The sequence below is a fragment of the Acomys russatus genome, chromosome X (genome assembly GCF_903995435.1).
Source record: "Acomys russatus chromosome X, mAcoRus1.1, whole genome shotgun sequence".
Taxonomy (NCBI): domain Eukaryota; kingdom Metazoa; phylum Chordata; class Mammalia; order Rodentia; family Muridae; genus Acomys; species Acomys russatus.
The window spans coordinates 56,700,784-56,721,646 of record NC_067169.1 but is presented as its reverse complement, the minus strand read 5'-3'; the positions used below and the strand labels follow the sequence as shown (position 1 = coordinate 56,721,646).

Genomic DNA, 20,863 nt, shown 5'->3' with positions numbered 1-20,863 from the left:
GGAATATAAAGGACACCGGAGGATTCTCAGCACAATCATCAAGACCTTAAGATCTTGATAGGCTGTGGCAATATCATTGGGGAAAAGATCCTTTGTCACAGGCCTAGGGGAGGGGAATAGGGTGAAAGAGGGAGGGAAGGAGGAACAGGAGGATACAAGTGAGCGGATAACAATTGAGTTGTAATCTGAATAAATTAATTAAATTAAAAAGGAAATAAACAAATAGAAAAAAAAGATCTGAAAGGGAAGTTGCTATCTAGGAAAATACTGTACTTGCTCATGGTTTTTCTGTGCCTATCAGGATATCATAAATACATATACATAGAACATAAACATAAATGCTGATTATTTATATTGAAGCAAAGTAAGAAAACTTTTAAAGGACAGTATGACTTATTAGTGCTCTTTTGATGGTTAGGTGAAAGAAAGAACTTGAGAGAATACAATAATTACAATTACTGAACATTATCACATTATCTCTTTTAGAAACCTATCCTCCCGGAAGAGCACATCACAACCAATTTGACGAAAAAACTATTAAAATGGGAGACTATTCAAGGAAGAAAATGAGAGATCGCCAATTTGGTGACCAGAAGACTAGCTCCACGCTTAATGACACCCCCTTGCTCCTGAACAAAGCCGCTGACGTGTCTGGTACTTCTGGTACTCTCTGTCCTTATACTGTGGCTACTGCTCCAGTCACTCACACTGATAACACCACTTCAGACACTTCCACGACTGACAATACTCCAAGAAACAGCATGGTTGACAGTCCTCCAGGCATTAGCAGTATTGACAAAATCACTAGTTCCTCTGACCATGCCCCTAGCACTTCTACCTCAAACACTACTTTTTGCTCTGACATCAATAACAGCCCTCCAGGCCCTTCCAGAAGTAGTTGCAATCCAGACACCTCTTATAAAACTCACAAATCATCGGATACTTACAGTTCTCCGAGCTATGCTTCCAAGAATGCACACAACACTTCCATCTCTGACAATGCTCATATCCCCTCTTCGATTAATAATGCTCTCAGACCTTCTGGTGCTGCCAACATTTCCAACAATACCGGGGCTTATACTGAAAACAGTCATGGAAAGAGAGAGAATAATATGGGAGGTGGAGACAATAAGCAAGTATCAGGTGGAAAACAAAAGAAGAGTCAGTCGTCAAATGCAGCTCTAAAAGGTAAACCCAGGAGCCCAGTTTTGTTGCCAATGAGTACTCAAGCCAAATAGTTTGGACTCTAAGCGCATTTGTAAATAAATTTCTACTACACATAATTATTTATTTAGCCTGTGTATGTATGTGAATGAGGGAGGTCAGAGGGCAACTTGTGGGAGTTTGTTTTCTCATTTCAAATATGCAGGGCCCTGGTAAACGTGGAAAGCACCTAAACTCTCATGTCACCTCGCCAGCGCATATTAAACATTAAGGTGCCATTCTCTGCTTCTGTTTCCGCTTTACCTCATTATAGCTGTTCCATTTTTTTAATCGTCTCTTTTTTATTAGTTGACAAATAATAAGCCAACACTTATAAAGTACAATGTGACAGTTTGACCCACACTTATATAATGTGGAATTAGTAAATGACATTAACATCCATCATTTCACTTACCAATCGGGGTTTTTTTTTATAATGTTGAAACATTTGAAATATATGTTCATTATATTGAAATATACCTTATATTGACTAGCATCACCCTGCCAGGCAATAGCTCTCAAAACCTATTCCTCCTATATGAAACCCTGTTCCCTTTGATCAGCAATTACCCATTCTCTACCACCCCGCTCCTATTCCCTGTGATGTTTCTTTCAACATTACTAAATTCTTTTTAAATTTTTTTATTTTATTATTTTATTCAGATTGCAGCTCAATTGTTGTCCCATCACTTGTATCCTCCTGTTCCTTCCTCCCCCCCTCCGTCCCTCTTTCACCCTATTCCCCTCCCCTAGGCCTGTGACAGAGGGTGACCTCCTCCCCCACTATATGGCCATAGGTTATCTATCAGCTTTCATCCTGATAGCCTGCTTATCCTTTCTCTGAGTGCCACCAGGCCTCCCCACCAAGGGGAGGGGGTCAAATATGGGGCACCAGAGTTCATGTCAGAGTCAGTCCCTGCTCTCCACATGACTGTGGAGAATGTCCTGTCCATTGGGTAGATCAGAGTAGGGGTTCGATGTTTAACATTACTAAATTCTATATGCCAGTGAGATCATGACTTATTTGTTTTTCTGTGCTTGTCCTATTCTATTTAATATAATGTCCTTCAGGTTTATATATGTTGTAGCAAATACTCTTATTCTACTTTTCAAGTCCACATAGTGTAAGCAAAGTCATAATTAGGCTGTCTTCTAAAATCATGATGAATTTTAGAATGCATCTCAGTGGTAAAGTGCTTGTGTAGTATGCCAAAGGCCCTGGATTAATTTCCTAGCAACACACACACAACTACACATTAAAAAAAAAAAATACAACCTTGAATTTTTTTCCTAGTTATCTTCTAATGGAAAATTGCACATTTCAATCCTACTTAATTTGTCTGATTTTATTTAAATTGAAGAAATTTGTAAATATCCTACTAGAATTTAATACATATTTCTACCCGGGTCTGTTTTAAATGTTTTAATATAAATTATACTTAGGTCTTAGTAGTTTCATAGTGATAAAATATTTGTAGTAAGATAACAGATCTAACTATTTTCTCTTGGTTTTGCCAATATATTATTTTGCTTGAGGTGCATTTTTTTTCTTACTTTTAGAACACAATGTAGAATGCAGAACACAGCCATGCTCTTTCAACATTGAAAAACCTGTGGTAAGTAACAAAAGTGATAAATTTCTGCTCTTTTACATTTTCAACATAAACCATGCAAATTCACTGCTATTTTTCTTTAAAGCCTTTACTGTGTTAATGTTCATAATGTTCATCAGCAGTGCAGTAAAAGCCACTGTGCATCATTAACGATATGATTAGTAGCTAATTATTTAGTTACAGTACTTAAGGACCTAATATGTGTTTACATCTAATATCAAATAAGACTTAAGAAAAGACTGGAAAAAAAAGAAAGAGAAAAAAGAAAAGGCTATATATAGATTATGAATTTTAAGTATACTCCTTGCATTTTCTTCATTTTAGGTTTCTAATATTCAAACAAGATCTGCTACTGTTTCATGGACTCTGAATAGTACTGAAATACATGATACTAATTCTCCTATGACATTTGAATTGGCACTGTCTAGCAATGGTAAAAATGGAATCTATAAAAAAATTTATACGTAAGTCTTTTTCATTTTTTCTCATTATTCAATTCAAATACACTGTATAAACATATAGTCATTGTGCCCCAACTTATACTTATGCTAAATTCTTCATTTTTTTCCTAAATTCTTTTTGACAGGGGTAGATTTCTAGTAGTATGTTACCAAATCAATCCACAAAGCTCATTAAGTATGTTATTTAAATACCAGCAGACAGTGGTGGCGCACACCTTTAATCCCAGCACTCGGGAAGCAGAGAGAGGCAGATCTCTGAGTTAGAGGCTAGCTGAGTCTACAGAGTGAGTTCCAGGACAGCCAGAGCCAGACAGACAGACAGATGTCAGTTCATCCATTTTCAGCTACAGGCTTCCTATTAGACAAAATTGAACTGAAGGAGAATAAAAAACCCCTCCAGTTCCTCCTCATTTTTCACTTGGTTCATTTTAGGAACAAATAGTGCCACATGATGTGGTCTTTGGGTAAACAAGTGAGATGATTTAGATTGCACTGGGAATTCAAGACTTGAACTCTGCTAAGAATTTCATTCCCAGAGCTGATTCTAAGAAAGACATTTTGACAACAGCAAGATAAGTTCAGGGATGTGAATCAAAAGATAGAGCCAGGACTGGGGAGAAGACCATGGAAGATAGCATGTGCTGCTCAGCACATGTTCCAAACAGCAACCGGCCTGGATGAGCATGTAAACTGAGAGAGACAGGGAAGGAAAGACATGCAAATAGAGGGTAAGAGATAATCTTATACCCATGGGTCAGTTAGGCAATAAGTAGGCCAGAGAATCATGTACAATACTTTGAAAAATCAACTCTCACAGTTTTATTTCTAGAATTTTGTCATCTTTAGCCAGAGACTCAAAGTGAAAACAGGAATTTGTGTAGAGTTTTATTTCTTTAATAACGAGCAGGTAAAATTGTGAGATTTAAAAATCACATCCCTCCATCCTCTCTCTGCTGGGTAGGGGAGACGGGGAAATAGAAAACTTACGTGGATGGAAATCTGTTTCTGGTATGTAATGTACATTGCAACTATCACTAGCCTGAAAAGAAATAAGACTTAGCTCTCAGCATTGGGAGAAGGAGGAAGGAGAAGAGGAGGGGCCACAGCACAGGAAGGAGGTTGCCTGCTTGCTTATGCTTTCTGATTATAATCTTCTCTTTTAAGTGGCCTTTGCTTAAAGGTATCGACAGCTTCTGTTTTTAGAGCAGTCTTTGAGGATCTAGAGCTAGGAAGAAGTCCCTGGTGTGGTGGGGCACACATGTGCTTGTGTTTGCTCAGGCAGACATAAGTGCAGGAATCTCATCCTTCTGCTCATGTAACAGATTGGATCCCACCCAGAAACGTCTCTCTGAAAACGAATGAATTCCGTGAGATACGGTGTTCTTTGCAGCTTTTCATACCTACCCTCTTTTAAATGAGCTACTTAAAAGCACATCTGTACTATTTCAGTTAAATGTGTGCGGTAGTACAATGCAAATTGGCTGCTCTGAATTAGTAATATAATTTCTGGTGTGTGGTATGAAGATTTACTGAATGAAAGGACAAGACAAACTCAGTGCTTTGAGGTGGCTACTTTTTGGATGACTACCAGCTTCTTGCTCAGCTCCTTCAGCTTCCTCTTGGTAGATGTGCATCCCCCACCCTCTGAACTTGAGCACCCGCCTTAGAGACCTAGAGCAGCTCCAGAGAGTGTCTGCTAGCTGTGAAAACTATATGCCTCCCAGATCATATCATCCCTCAAAACCTTGCTATGCTTGGTGAAGCACTGCTACCCCTCAATGGAGGCTGCAGCCCACTCATAACATTGTTCTGCACATGTGTAAAAATGGTTTAACGTTCAAGAATTGTGGTTCTTTGTCAGTTACTATGAAATTAGGACTGCTTACTTAGCTGTTAAATATATGTGAGATCCCATATAAACAAAGATTGTCTTCACAGTGGTGATGAAGTTACTGTACCTCTACATGATCTACAACCTTGCAAGGTCTACTTTTTAAGGTAAGAAGTCTGTCACACACAACCCACCAGCAATCTGTAGCCATCCAAGACTCCTTAATCTATGTGTTTAGTACCTAGAATTGCTGAGTCAACCTAGCTATTTGCCAGCAACATGGCCTTTTCTTCCAGCTTCACATAACCTCACCTCCATACTCATGTAAGCAACCGTAGTTTAAACTCATTAGGTTAGCAAAAAAGAAAAACCATGAAAGTAGAAAGTGGGGGACTAGTTAGGGAGAAAAAAGGGATTGATGAGAGTGGGTAGGGAACAAAAAAGTGTAGTGGAGAGCAGGGAGGATAAGCATATATGAAAATGACATCATGAAATCCATTACTATGTATAATCAATATATACTAACAAAAGAAACAACAAAAATGCATCTGGAATCACAAGCTTGCAACTCGGTACTTGAGAGCTTAAACAATTGTTCCCCTTTCAGAGTTACAATCATAAAAGACGCAGAACACAGAAGCGTGTCTGAAGTGGTTAGCTTTACAACACCAGGCTGTGAACCAGACGCTCCTCTTGCACCCACACTGATTAACAGAACCAAGAACAGCTTGAATTTACAATGGAAAGTAAGTATTTTACTGACAAAAGCATCTCAATGTGATATTAAAACACTCTCCTGTATCTTGAACTTTGTAGATTATACATACTTCACCTAACTTATTTCTCCAACACTCTTCATAATGTTTCTCTTCTGTCTTAAAAGATTATGCCAAGTGAATTGAGAAATATTGATATAATTTTGATAATTAATAAAAAAATGAACTGCCCATTCCTAACAGTTAAACATCATAATTTTATCATTCTGATCTTTTTAGGGTTGCAATGATAATGGATCCAAAATAAGTGGCTTTCTTTTGGAATGGGATGAGGTATGCACATTTATTTTTAAATTTATTTTTTATTAAAAATAGATTTTTTTTCATACAATATATTCTGATTACTGTTTCACCTTCCCCAACTCTACAGCCCCCCTTCCTACATCGCCCCTATGTAAATCCACACCCTTACTTGTTCTCATTAGAAAACTGGCATCTAAAAACAGAAAGAAGAAAATACAGTAAGATAAAACAATACAGTAAGATAAAAACAAACATAAATAAGACAAAACAAACAAAAGAACAGAATCAAAAAGAGCCAGTGAAAAAGCATAAGAAACATTCATAAGCACTGAGACACACAGATTCACACACACAGAAATCTCATAAAGACACCAACTCAGAAGCCATAATATATAAGCAAAAGACTTGTAGGGCTTTTTAAATGCCAGACACAGCAAACCTCCAGGATTCCGGTTGAGTTCTTTTTGTATTGGCCAACTACTGCTGGGCATGGGGCCTGCCCTTAACTGTGGTTTGTATACACAGGGAGACTCCCTTGGAGGAAACTAACTTTTTTTCTTTGCAAGTAGTTATCAGTTGGAGACAGCTTCTGGATCAGGGATGGGGGCTTGTGTCCAGTTCCCCCTCTTAGCGTCGGGACCCCATCTGGCTTAGATCTGATTCACAGTTATTTTTAAGAATCACCTAATTGTGACTGGTTAATGCTATGTGAACATATGTTAAGCGTAATATTTTAAAATATTCTAATATTCTGTGTGCGTTGTCAAAGGGTAAAGGTGAAGACTTCAAAAGCTGTTACACCGGGCCCATGAAACAGCACAAGATCTGTAAACTGAGTGCTTCTACAAAGTATTCATTCAGATTAGCTGCCAAAAATAACTTCGGCTTCAGGTACACTGATTTTTTTTTTTTTTTTTTTTTTTTTTGCACCATTGAAAGTCTATACTGCCATCAGATCCTGAAACTAATGCTTTCATTTTAACATCCTTTTAGTAATTTCAGTGAAATAGCAGTCTTCTATACATCAGGAAACACACCTCCAGCACCACTGCCACCTAAGTTGAAAGAAGCAGGAGCCCACAGTTTGTCGCTAGAATGGTGTGCGCCAACAAACCCAAACCCAAATGACACTCTTACTTATGTGCTAGAGATGGAGGAAGCAAAATCTGTAAGTTTCATTTTGTTTTTTGGTTTTTTTTTTTTTTTTTTTTTTTTTTTACTATGATCTTTAGCCTGAGCTTTCCATACCTTTTTATAGTCGCTTCTTGGGAAAAAAAAAACAACCTTGAGTCCCTGTGTTCTGAACGGGATCAGTACAGGGCAAGTCTGCACAGGCCTCCTTATCCCGCAACTAGTTTAATGCAAGAACAGCACCTCCGTGCTCTATTCGGTCTCTATCCAAAGAAGCCTGTCAGCATGTCCAACCCCAGACTTGCTCTAGATGACTCTCTGTAGTCACACATGTGTTTCAACACCTTCACAGAATTCTGTGCAGCTGTGGCCTTTCTTCATCTCAGTTTCTTCATGGGGGGGGGCAACTACTTCATTTCATTCTGACCTTACAAATCTGTGTCAAATAGCTAGCCAGTTTCAAAAGCAGCCATAAATGAATTGTGTACACGTTATCAAGATTTGAATAAAGCAGATGACACTGAGACATGCTCTGGTTTGTAGCTAATAGCCTAGTTGCTTTCACTTGCGCTGTCTCATTACATCTTGAAAAATGGAACCTTTGAAAATAGAAATTATCTCCATTTTTTACTGAAAATAGATTCTTCTCTCATATAATAAACCCCAACCACAGTTTCCACTCCCACCACTCCACCCTCCAACCTCCTCTTTCCCCCAGAGATATCAACCAAACATGGCATATCAAGATGCAATAACACTAGACAAATCCTCATAGCAAGGCTAAACAAGGCAACCCAGTAGGAGGAAAAGAGGCTCACGAGCACACAAAAGAATCAGAGATAGCCCCACTCCCACTGTTAGGAGTCTCACAAGAACACCAAGCTAACAGCTATAACCTATGTGCAAACCACTTCGGGGTTCAGAAAGACTAAGCTACTTTCTCAAGACCATTCAGGTAGACAGTAAATTGAGGCTAGACCTTGAACCTAGGCTTTTTTCCTAAATTCACTGTCCTTCATTTTCAGAAATTGGGTTTTAAACCTAAATACAATGGAGAAGACCTCTCCTGCACACTAAGAAATCTTCAGAGAAATACTACATACAAGTTTCGGGTATGCAGCATGACTTATAAATTGGTGTGATGCTTTCATATAAGATCACTGGATAAAACTGAGTGCTTTTTTTTTTTTCTTTGAAATGAAACTTTACTTTGCATTTAACTTTTAAATTCTTATTCAGCTGGCACACTATACACTATTAAACCAGACTTTTATTTCCAGTGATCAACAAAACATTCTCTTTTACTCAAACAGATTTTTGCCTACAATCTGGAAGGAAGAAGCAATTCCAGTGGAGAAGTGAAATACAGTACTCGTCCAGCTAGGCCTGGATGCCCTAAAAATCTGTATGTGGTGGGAGCAATCCATGCACACCAAGTGAAAATTGGATGGGGTAAATAATGCTTCTATGTTTAAACTTTGCTTTTTCCATATTAGTATTCACTACTGAGAAGAAATCTTTCTGCAACTGCCCTAAGTAAAATATTATCTGCTTGTGAAATATTATGCCATAGAAATAAGTTTAGCTGTAAACCCTATTATTTTTTTAATTTGCTATTGAATTTCCTCTTCTAGCTTAACTATTCACACATGAACAAATTGTTGAACTTTATATGGATCCTTACATGGCCTTCTTCCAAGTAAAATTTATATATATCCAACATAAGGACCATAGTTAGAAGTCAGTGTCAGAGATAAATGTCAGTTTAACCAGAAATTATATTTATATAAATTTATTATCTCTAAACTAGGTAAATGATAATTATTCCACATATGCTTATCATTTTAGTCTCTTCCCAATAACTTTGAAATACTATCTAAGTGATTGATGAGTGATACCAAATGTATGTATCTTGTATTGTTTTGAGATTTTTAATATATAAATATTAATATAACAGTGTGCCATGATTATATTTTCTGTGAAAAGTTATAATTTAGGAAATAAAATTTTAGTGAAAGGCTTGTGTTTTCAAGAATCACTTAAATTTTTTTCCTTTAGATTCACCCAAAGATAATGGTGGAGCGAACATTTCAAGTTACATCTTAGAAGTTAATCAAAATTCAGATGATGGTAAGGCCATACAAATTTTAAAAGATTTTATTTTGAAATATTATTATACTCATATAGAAATTATGAAAAATAGTAGGGATCCCCCGTAAATTTTTCATTTAGCTTCACCTAATATTATCATCTTATGTAATCATAGTGCAATTACCAGAACCAGAAAATTGGTATTAATACACACCTATAAAACAAGCCCCAGAATGTAATTGATTTCCTTTGGGTTTTAATAAGAAATAATTATTTATTGATCCCTTACACTTTTTGTTGAATTCTATTGGGAATGAAATTATTTAACAATCATAAAATGATTATTGGATCAAGTGCTATTCCAAAATGGTTGTTTCTTAGCATATGTATGTATATAATGCATGTATTATTATTAATGGGGAACTATAAAATTTATAGATTACTTATGAATACACTGAACCAATTTTCTCTTCTTCCTTCAGCGAATCTCTGGAACATAATCTACAAAGGCACTCTACAGGAATTTCTGTATGATAACCTCCAACCAGACACCACATATAAACTGAGAGTCTTTTGCGTTTCACCTGAAGGACAAAGCCAGGTAAGAAAACAGGAAAAGAAAAGTTCTCAAATTGAGTATTGAAATAAACTGTTATGTTACTTAATGTTTTCTAAAGCTGATCTTGAATTTCATATAGTGGTAATAAACCTTGTATTTCTCCTAGCCTTCAGATGTTTTGACAATTCAGACACCAACTCTTCCTCCTGAGTCTTGTCAACCACTGCCCTTAAATGGCAAAACCAAACGCAAGAAGGCCAACCTTCTCGTTGGTAAGTATAAGGCTTCCTTCCTTGTGTGATTGACAATTGTCCCTAAACTTCCTGTCCTGTGGCTTTTGCTTTGTGTGCACATGTTAATATTATCAACTTAGACTTTCCTTTTAGTACAGAATTGAATAATTCTTAGCAAGACAACTCTCGGTATTTGAAAACCCAACTTTTTAATATCTAAGTCAAATTATGAAGTTAATTGATACAAGAAGCTTTGAGTCTCTAAGCATCTGAAAAGAGTTGCCTTAACTCACTCTACTATATGTTGCATGTTAAAGAAACATCCCTAAAGACTAGGGACTTAGTGTGAAGCTAAATGATAATATGTGTGCTTAGTATTCACAAAACACTTGCTTCAGTCACTAGTACAAAGATAGATTGGCGGGGATTGGGAGGGAACTAAGTGCATTTTACATATTTTGTAGGCAATCGCTCTGTTAATGGGAACTTGGAAACACTTGTGTGTGGCAAAAAAGGAAATGGTTCTCAACATGACAAAAAGGAGTGCCCCAGCTCTGAAAAGAAGTGTGCAGTAAGTAAATTAATTCCTGCAGAACCCACAGTTTCTGGTTAAAAATAAAATAGGAGTAGAAAAGCTGTACTATTCAGATGGCCCGCTTGTACTTATTTTACTTTGAATGCATACATGCTTGCACTGTATTTGTTGCCAAGATGAGGAGTGGCCACGCCTGCACAGTCATGCATGTGTTTGTTTATTTGTATGTTTGTTTAATTTGTAGCTTGGATCTCATTCAACGAAGTGTGGAGCTGTCCCCGCCCGGCACCCTCCTTCTCAGTGTGGTACACCTGTGCTAACCTGCAAGGGTCCAACCTGTGTTATTGTCAGTTGGGAAGTATGTTACCAATTCCACTTGTTATTCATTTTGCTGATACACAAACATGTTAATTACTTGGAGCATTTGGGGGGGCGGGGGTAATGAAATGAATCATACATTGGAATTAGGATCCCAAAACCCTGGGACCATGGTTTCTAAAACGTGCCTGGGACCTAATACCACTCAGGTCATGAAGACTACAGAACTGATCATCTACTCTTCAGATCTCAACTATAAATTTGGGGACCAAAATAGACCACCAGTAGGTAACTAATTGAACTTGTAAAGCCAATGCAAGAGACAGTGAAGGCAAAGCAATGTGTAAGAAGTTTACTTTTCTGTGGCACTAAGGCTGAAGCCAGGGCTTCATACACGCTAGGCACGCACTTTACTTCTGACCAATATCCCCAGGCCAGATTAGTGTTCTTTTCTAAACATGTAACTACAATGTGGTACATATACAACATTCAAAATTTTAAAACATACTGTTACAGCCATGTGAATGTCTTACAAACTACGTTTTTAAAAATAAGAATTAGCCTTATTATTTAGACGTATAGATTTATTTAGGTTGTTTTTTCCCCCAGTCTCAAGCAATGGTGTACGTTTTTAACATTGACACAAAAGGCTTAGTCTGTTAATAATGCATGGCAGAGCTGATTATTTAACTTATACAGGCTAGCTCACCAGGGCATGAGTTTTAGCATACTAACCAATGGTAATGTTAAACAATATTAATATATTTGTTTTCATTGATCTAATATGTGGAATAAGGAAGTCCTTTTTCTTGTTTTAACTTGTGCCTTTTAATGTTATTACACTGTCTTGCCTATGTTTGTTCCTACACATCTCCATCCTGTATCACTTGACGGATTATAAGCTTTCATGTGTTATTTCTTCCCACAGTATCTAATAGAGTGACCATTTTTTTAAAAAGAATTAAATTTCTGTGTGTGTTTCATCTTTCAGATGCCTAAATGCAATGGCGCTGAAATCACTGATTACCGACTGCAGTGGGGGCAGGCTAAAGATTCCATGCATTTCCTCTATACTGGCCCTTGTTTGCGCTATGAAGTTAAAGGTCTTATTCCAGCAACCACATATTTTTGCAGAGTGCAGGTAGGGCTCATATTTCCTTCACTATAAAAAATGGCAACAGCTATTGACCTATTCTTCCTACATACACAATTCTAGTGTCATTTCCAATGTCAAGGGCAGAGGAGCCTCAAGAAGGAAAGGAGTTTCTAGTGATGCATAGTGCTTCTATTTAACAGCATCATTTGGAGTTCCTTCTTGTGTTATTTAAAGCCCACATGATTTTGTATGTATTTCTCATTCCAGCTTGATCTGCCATATTTCTTTTATACTTCTGTGCTTTTCAGATTTCTCTTAGCTCAGCAATTACCTAAAACACTTATTTAAAACACTGACTCTGGGGCTAGAGAGATGGCTCAGAGGTTAAGAGCACTACCTGCTCTTCGAAAGGTCATGAGTTAATTCCCAGCAACCACATGATAGCTCACAAGCATCTATAATGAGATCTGATGCCCTCTTTTGGCATGCAGGTATGCATGCAGTCAGCACACTGTATACATAATAAATAAATAAATCTTAAAAAAAAAAAAAAACCTGACTGCAACCAGGCCTGTAGTATATGGTTCCTAGAATTTTGGAAGCTGATGTGGGAGGAATACCATAGATTTGAGACCATCCTAGAATACATATTAAGTTTAAGGCTAGCCTGGGGTACAGAGTGAAACCTTGTCTCAAACAAATATACCGCATCCGGTTTCAGGAAACTGAAACTGTTACTTTCATGACAGGGCACACTGTTGAGGCCAAAATGCAGCTGCCTTCAAGGCAAGATGCTCATGCCTGTCTTCTCTCAATTCAAATTCTATGGTCTGGTTAGAAGACAGCTCCACCAAGTATCTAATAGTACTTGCTGCTAGGAAGGGGTTATGGCCCTAGGAATGAAGGGTCTGAAGGAGGAAGACAGATTTTTTTAAAGATTTATATATTTTTATTATTATATACAGTACTCTGCCTGTATGTACACCTGCATACCAGAAGACAGCATCAGATCACATAATGGATGGTTGTGAGCCACCATGTGCTTGCTGGGAATTGAACTCAGTGCTCTTAACCCCTGAGCCATCTCTCCAACCCAAGAAGAAGACAGATTTAAGACGTTCTTGTGAGGTGACCCTGCCAGCCAAAGCCTTCTGGAAAGGATTAGTAGATCGAGGGAGGAAGAGGGGTCCCAGGATAATCAGGAGTACCAATGAGGTGAAAAGGTTAATCATGAGATAGAGGAACTGCTGAAGAGCAATGGCTATATCCTTTAACTATTTTCATTTAATTTTATAAGCATGCCTGCCACCCACAAAGGCCAGAAGATAGGGCAGCAGTTCCCCTGAAACAGGAGTTACATGTGGTTGTGAGACATCGTATAGGTGCTGGAAACTAAACCCAATTCTCAGGACGAGCAACACTCACTTTCAATTGTCAAGCCATCTTTCCAGCCCACTAGCCTTTAAACCTCATTCACCATCTCTTTACTAGTAAAGAAATAGCTCTGTTCACCCAGAAGTTTGTGCATAGCCCCATGGGGAGCATCTAGAAAACAGAGACACCCTAGCTGTTCTGCATGAGAACAGCAGCTAGGGAACAGATTTGGTCTTGGATTGTCAGGAAGCTGATGTACAACATAGTTGATGTCCTCTAACAGTTGCTTGGAAAGAAGGGTTAACTGATTACTCACAGGATGTAGGCCCCTGTACCCAACTTTGTCAGGACTTTCAGGTTTGTGAGGAAAGGAACCGTCTACACTGCTTAGAGGCCCTGATGGAGCCAGAGGCCAGCATGAGTACCTCAGAGGAGAGAAGAGACTTTGTAGGGGATAGAAATGAAGGAGTGCATTCACCTAGCCAGTTAACAAGGTAGTACATCCAGGCTTGGAGGGTGCAAGTTCAGAATAGGCCAGTGGTGTATGGCAAGCAGAGGAAAGGTCGAAGCAGGACATTTTGGAGGAGCTTCCCTGAGTGTCCACATTTGGTACAAGTGAATGTGCCAGAGGGAGATGGAGTGTCCAAAGACAAGAGATTGGCATGATAGTCTGAAGGGGGCACCTCCAAAGTTAACTTCTGAGGGTATTGGGTTTTAGGAACAGAATTTTAGAGAAATTATGGGTGAGAATCAAACAGCAGGTAGAGGTGGAGTTGGAGAGAGACAGGGGAGGACTAGGGGTTCAAAAAGAAGGACACAGGGAAGTCAGGACAGTGACTTTGAAGGATCAGGCTTTGGTCACTGATTGCTTAAGGGTGGACAGTTCAGTTAGTCTAAGGAGTTCACGAGATTGAGGAGAAAAGTGTGTTGGTGTGGTAGATGGGGGAAGAGTTAACTTGTGCTTGCACAGAGAGGAGTGAAGGCTGCCACCAGGTGTGGAGAAAGGAAATCCAGGGGATGTGAAGGAGGGCTTGGCAGGCCAGGCAAAGGGCCTTTTGGGTTGGCCTCCTAAAGAGATGTTGAGGGGTTGTAGGCAGGTAAGAAATCTCTGGACATTAATTCTAGTGGCCTGATTGCAGAAGTCTTTGCCTCAACCCCAGTGGTCCTGCACACACATTCAGTTTCAACATTCAGTTTCAGGTTTTCTAGTGGGCATGGTGCGGTTCCCCTGTTGAAGAAAGCCAAGCAGATATGGAGCAGGAAAGCCATGTCTGCACCAGGGACAGGTAAACATAGTGCCAGCATGAGGAAAACATGCAGGAGTTATGGGATTTCCTGAGGTTGATGGGTAGTAAGACAGTTGAGGTCTGTAAGGACCCCTGGGGGAGGGGGAGGGAGAGTAGTGAGAGGAGGGACAGGTTGGGAAGTGGATCAGAGAGCATGCCATCAGCCCTCCTTCTCCTCCAGGACACAGCTGAGGCATATCAGGCTGGGTCTTTTGGTGAGGTGCCAGTGGGACCCCTGAAATAGGGCTCCTGAAATTCAACCTCTGGCTGAGCTGAGGTGTTCTGCCTATGTGATAGGGTGAGGTGTGGAGAGGAGTCTATTGGTGTATACAGAGGTAAGGGGGGGCACATCCTGGCCCTAGACTGATGGGCCATTCAATTCCCCAGGGTGACAAAGCCTTTGTCTGTCTGATGGCCTTGGCAGTGCATGATGGCATCCCCTTTGGACAATATGAATGCTTCAAAGAGGAGAGAGGAAAGCCTCTCATTGATGGTGGCGGTGGCCCTAGGTGTAAGGAAACCCGATTCTCTCCAAATTTAGGGGATGGAGTGAATGATGCCATAGGTTAGGTAGGTATAAATAGAGTCAGGATAGATAGGCTGAGGGCAGGACCCTCGTGAGTGCAATGAGCTCTGCCTACTGAGGAATGCTCTCAGGAAGGAGGGAGTTTGTCTCCTGCGCTCACTGAGAATGGAAGGAGTTGATATTCCTATGATACCCATCAACAACAGGAACCCAACCATGTGGGGGAGGGTACTTGAGGGTGATACATACCCTCAGTCAACCAGTGCAGGATTCTGGGAAAGGGAGTGGAACTAAGCTGGCCAAAAACCTTAAGGGCTTCTATTCCCTTTTTTGAGTAATCGTGAGGTACGTGTGTGTATGTGCGTGCGTGCTTGCGTGCTTGCGTGTGTGCATGCGTTGCCAGAAGGTGTCATCTGTAGCTGGGAGCAGAATGTCAGGGACACTGGAGGGTGGGGCTGTACAGAAGCTGCAGGGTAGAGAAGGATAATGTGACAAGACTGGAGGCAAAAGGAGGAAATGGAGGAGAGGACAGGAAAAAACAAGTTAATGTAAGATAGACTGACTGCTGTGAGGAATAGCAGGAACAGCAGTTGCCTGAAGTTAGAGACATGAGGCGCCAGCTCTGACATATGGCATCAGTTTATTTAGGTAAATAGGCTACAGGATAAGGGTAATCACAGCAGTTAGGCTAGAATGCCTAAGACCTGGTTGCAGACACTGTGGTGATAAAGTGAAGAAAGTACCCTTGAGATCTAAGAGAGGGAAGTTTTTTTTTTTGTTTTGGTTTGGTTTTTGGGTTTTTGTTTGTTTGTTTGTTTGTTTGATGCATAGGGAAGTGCAAGGCACTTTGAAGAGGGAATAAGGGATTCAGTCCATTGGGTAGATGAGAACAGCTGAACCGTTGACCTATCTGAAGGCCCTGTATGAGGTTGTAGGAGTCTTTGGATTGAAAGGCTGCAAAGATAAGAGCCTTTGACAATAAGGAGTTCTAGGGATGAGGATGACTGACACAAAGAAACAAAGAATGATGTGTTTGAGTATCCACAGCCCCAACAGGAAGAATAGGTATTGGGGTATTGAAGTATACAGAGGAGGTATCTCTGAGGGAGATGTGCACCACTCAGGGTACTGGGTAGTTATTAAACAACTTGTGTGCTATACAATGAGGTCCCCCTGGGGGAAAAGATCAAGAAGAAAAGACAGGGACACGTTTATTCTGGATTAAACTTGAGGGCTATCGTGAGGGGAAGAGAATGATAGAGCAAATTTCTCTTCTACAGACTAGGGTTTTTATAGGGCTTGTGGTGGTAGGGTGGTCAGTCAGTGGTCCAGGCATTTTCTGGTGGAGCACAATGACGTTATCAGTTTGATGAGATGGGGTTGTCAAATTAGATGTGTAGGAATAGTATTACTCTCTTTGACATTGGGAAAATTGGAAACTGTCAGCTACATGAACGAAGGGGATAATATGTCTGTTTAAAACAAGACCTGCACCATGATACCTAAGTTGACATGCCAACATATATGAGGGAAATTCTATAAGCTCCACCCCTAGATGAAGAGGTACAGGCAATTAAAAACTGCTGAGAGAGGGAGAACCATTCTTCCCCAGGGATGAGACCTTAATACTTTGTGCAATCCCAAGTGGTCAGTGTTAAGCACACACACACACACACACACACACACACACACACACAACTAAACTCAAAAGTTTGCATTTATGCATTCATTTTCATATATACAAATTTATATACCTATATACCACAATAATAAAGAATAAGAGGCCATGGATTTGAAAATGATGGAGCATAGGGGGAGCTGAAAAGGAGAGAGGGAGAGGGGGAAAGTAATTATATTTTAATTAAATAAAATGGGTTTGCTCAGGTTGGAATGGGTCTGCCTTCAAGATAAGATGGCTGTATTTTTGCTCTCTAAGAGACAGTTATTACAGTTAAGAAAGCCTCTGTAGAATCTTTATTCCAAACAAATTGATTCTCCCTGCAAATTGTACTCCTCTGCCTGTCTTGGTCCTCAAAGCCAGTTCTTCCATAAATGTTTACCATAGCCCAGCTGGAAGTGGTCCATCCTTCTGAAGAACTAGAATTATAACATATGTAACTTAACTGTTTTCAAGGGGGGTGGATAGTACAAACTTAAAATAATCTGAAATGTGCTCTCTGTAGAGTTTAAGCCATCACTAAGTGGGCCTTAATGGTAGACCATTTATTTGCTCAGCATATGCAAAGGCCCAGGGAGTCAGACTCAGCACTACTCAGTACTACCACAATAAGAGAAAGAAAAGAAAGGAGGCAATGCTGAGCATTGTGGTTCACAGGTAGAACCCCAACACTTGGGAGATGGAGGCAGAAGAATCACAAGATCCAGGTTAGCTTGGGCTGGACAGTGGTGCTCTTTTCCTTGAAGGAAAAAAACTGAATTTGATTGACTAATTGGGAGTGTAACAGATAGAAACTCAAGCCTGAAGAATTGGGGAAAGCTTAGAATCATAATTAGTGAGTCTTGTGGGGGCATAATTTTCCTAAAATATCCATATTAACACTCCTGACTTTACTTTCCTCATGTGCACTCCTCCTTACATTACTAAAGATACAGCCTGAAAGTCCCAGCATGCATTTCTGCAATACATAGAACCAAGCTGTTAGACTATAAGTTTAAAATTCATTATTTTGTTATAGAAAAAATGGTTCATGCATAGAAAAATGGTTAAAAAGAATTGCTAACAAAACATGTGTTTTTCAGGCTGTAAATATAGTTGGGGTTGGAATGTTTGGAGGAACTGAAAAAGTAACTACACCTGCAACTGTACCAGCAGTAGTTCCAATGTTACAAGAAGTTGAAAACAAATTGCCTGCCAAAATGTCATCAACTTGCATAGCTATCGAGTGGGAGGAGCCAGACTGCCATGGCTCTCCAATCACAGGATATAACATTGAATATGGAGATAAAAAAATATTAACTGTTGATAGAGTAACAGAATATGTCCTGAAAAATTTACAACCTAATACTACATACAGGTAAGTCACTCATATCTTATTTTGGGTAAATGGAAAGCCTGTTGAGAATTTTGAGAAGATCTACATTTGTGTGCTGAATATACTATGGATTTATTTTGAAAAGAGTTCTGCATCATTGATGAAATTTGGTAATAGTAAGAGCCCATTTCTGTAGGAACCAGGCCCGACTGGGCTGCCTGCTTGTCTTGCTATTTCATGTCCTGTTTTTAGCAGCTTCCATGTCCGTGTTTATCTTGGTTAGCTAGTCATGTTTACTGCTGAGAACGCGCCCCTCCCTTCTTCGAGACTTGTCCTCCTGTGTGCAGTCACCTCTTGAGGGATTTCACCTGGGAGGAGGAGTCCTGTTTTGCTGCCTATAAGAAGGGTCTCTGGAACTCTGGAAAAAAAGGGGAATAATAAACTGCTGCCACAGCTGCTGCTGCAGCTCTCTTATCACGAAGGACCCGGGGTGGGTGGGTGGGTGGATGGGTGGGGGTGGGGTGTGTGTGTGTGTGTGTGTGTTAAATCCGCAGGCCGTCGCCCTCGACTCGGTACCACGGTGGTGCAGGCGCCACACATTTCTGCTTTTCATTAATAATTTTCAATAGTAGCTATACCTTGGAAAATGTCCTGTGATCAGTAGATAATCATTATATATAGAGATATAGTGGGTTGGCTTTTATGAAGAAAATATTTTCATTTACTAAATATAAATTCATATCTTTTAATTTATTTTTACCACTAGAATAAGGATTCAAGCTATCAATCATTATGGACTAAGCCCTTTTAGCCCATCAATAAGAAGCAAAACCAAACCACTACCACCAGACCCTCCACACCTTGATTGTGTTGTCTATGGAAACCATAGTCTCAGACTCAAATGGGGCACTCCCTCAAGCAAAAAACCATTTGCCAACTTAATAAGCTACAACTTATTAATGGAAGATCGATCTGGCAGGTAACTACTTTTACCACTTAACATCTACTAAAATAAAAAGCAGTTTAAAACATTATATCTTGCCAGGCATTCTCCATTCTCCATATTCTCTCTCTCTTTCTCTCTCTCTCTCTCTCTCTCTCTCTCTCTCTGTGTGTGTGTGTGTGTGTGTGTGTGTCTGTCTGTCTGTCTGTCTGTCTCTCTCTCTCTCTCTCTCTCTCTCTCACACACACACACACACACACACACACACACACACACACACGAGTTAATCCAAAATAGTTTCAGTGAATTAAATAGGCATGAAAACAGTCTGTTGCTGTGTGAAACAATACTTTCAATTCTTGTCCATGGTTAAAGTGTGTGTTTTCCCTTCTTCCTAGCCACTTTTTTCTTTACCCAGTGCAGTATAAGTACCAGAGAATAGAAATTATGAGAGAAAAGGAGAAATCCCAGCACTTGGCAGTCTATGATCGGGCTTAACTGTTGATTATAATATTGCTTCCTTAATCTTTTTTTATTTCTCAGATTTTCTATCATTTACTATGGGACTGATCTAACTCACAAAGTGCAAAAATTAAGTGAATATAAAAAATACAAGTTTAAAATCCAGGCATGTAATGAAGCTGGTGAGGGACCAGAGTCTGGCATCTACACATTCACTACTACAAAAACCCCACCTGGTGCACTTAAAGGTAAATAGTGTACAGAGACACTAAATATTTTATTAGTGCGTCTACAGAAAATATGTAAAATCAAGCAGGAACTAGAAAATACTATATTAAGAGAGGTTTGTTTGCTGATTAAAAATTAATTCTTGGCTCGTTGGTTAAGAGCAGTGGATGCTCCTTCAGAGGATCAGGGTTTGATTCCCAGCACCCAAGAGGCAGTTTACAACTATCTGTAACTCCAGTTCCAGGGGATCCAATGTCCTCTTCTGGCCCCCACAGGTACTAGGCATACATGTGGTGCAGACATACATATATGCAGGCAAAATATCCATACGCATAAAATAAATAATATAAAAAGGAAATTAAATATTAAAAACCTAGAAGTATTAATTTTTAAAATTCACTGATACCAAACAAAGGTAATGCTTAATTATGGATTTAAGGGGCAATGTAAGATTTATTAAGACTTCAGGCCTGGTTGAGATAGTGTACACCTTTAATCCTAGCACTCGGGAAGCAGAGGCAGGCATATCATTGTGAGTTCAAGGCCAGCCTGGTCTACAAAGCGAGTTCAGGGTAGCCAAGGCTACACAGAGAAACCCTGTCTCAAAAAAAAGGAAGGAAAATAGTTTAATAAGACTCCCACAAGCAATATTTTTCAAATATCTTAGATATCATCTAATTCCATCACTACCACTTTTTTGTTTGTTTGTTTGTTTGTTTGTTTGTTTTTTGAGGCAGGGTCTCTCTGTGTAGCCTTGGCTGTCTTGGCCTTGCTTTGTAGACCAGGCTGGCCTTGGACTAACAGTGATCCACCTGCCTCTGCCTCCCTAGTGCTGGGATTAAAGGCGGGCACCACCACGCCCAGCCTTACCACTATCACTTTTAAGAGTAAAACATGGAGCTGAAGTGATAGCTCAGAGGTTAAAAGCATGTATTTATCTTTCATAGGATCCAAGTTCGAG

The 20,863-nt window shown here is 39.6% G+C and overlaps 1 protein-coding gene across 1 annotated transcript in view; it reads left to right on the top strand.

Moving 5' to 3' along the window:
- LOC127184976 (fibronectin type III domain containing protein 3C1-like) overlaps positions 1–20,863 on the top strand; it is a 52,806-nt gene that overhangs the window by 28,663 nt on the left and 3,280 nt on the right. The window contains exons 6-24 of the mRNA XM_051141466.1: positions 487–1,188; positions 2,764–2,819; positions 3,141–3,280; positions 5,216–5,275; positions 5,716–5,854; positions 6,104–6,157; positions 6,897–7,018; positions 7,121–7,295; positions 8,284–8,370; positions 8,572–8,710; positions 9,317–9,388; positions 9,832–9,950; positions 10,075–10,180; positions 10,606–10,712; positions 10,921–11,034; positions 11,986–12,135; positions 18,037–18,311; positions 19,036–19,248; positions 19,756–19,922. Coding sequence (XP_050997423.1) covers positions 487–1,188; positions 2,764–2,819; positions 3,141–3,280; positions 5,216–5,275; positions 5,716–5,854; positions 6,104–6,157; positions 6,897–7,018; positions 7,121–7,295; positions 8,284–8,370; positions 8,572–8,710; positions 9,317–9,388; positions 9,832–9,950; positions 10,075–10,180; positions 10,606–10,712; positions 10,921–11,034; positions 11,986–12,135; positions 18,037–18,311; positions 19,036–19,248; positions 19,756–19,922 — 2,997 coding nt within the window. The remainder of the gene's footprint in view (positions 1–486; positions 1,189–2,763; positions 2,820–3,140; positions 3,281–5,215; positions 5,276–5,715; positions 5,855–6,103; positions 6,158–6,896; positions 7,019–7,120; positions 7,296–8,283; positions 8,371–8,571; positions 8,711–9,316; positions 9,389–9,831; positions 9,951–10,074; positions 10,181–10,605; positions 10,713–10,920; positions 11,035–11,985; positions 12,136–18,036; positions 18,312–19,035; positions 19,249–19,755; positions 19,923–20,863) is intronic.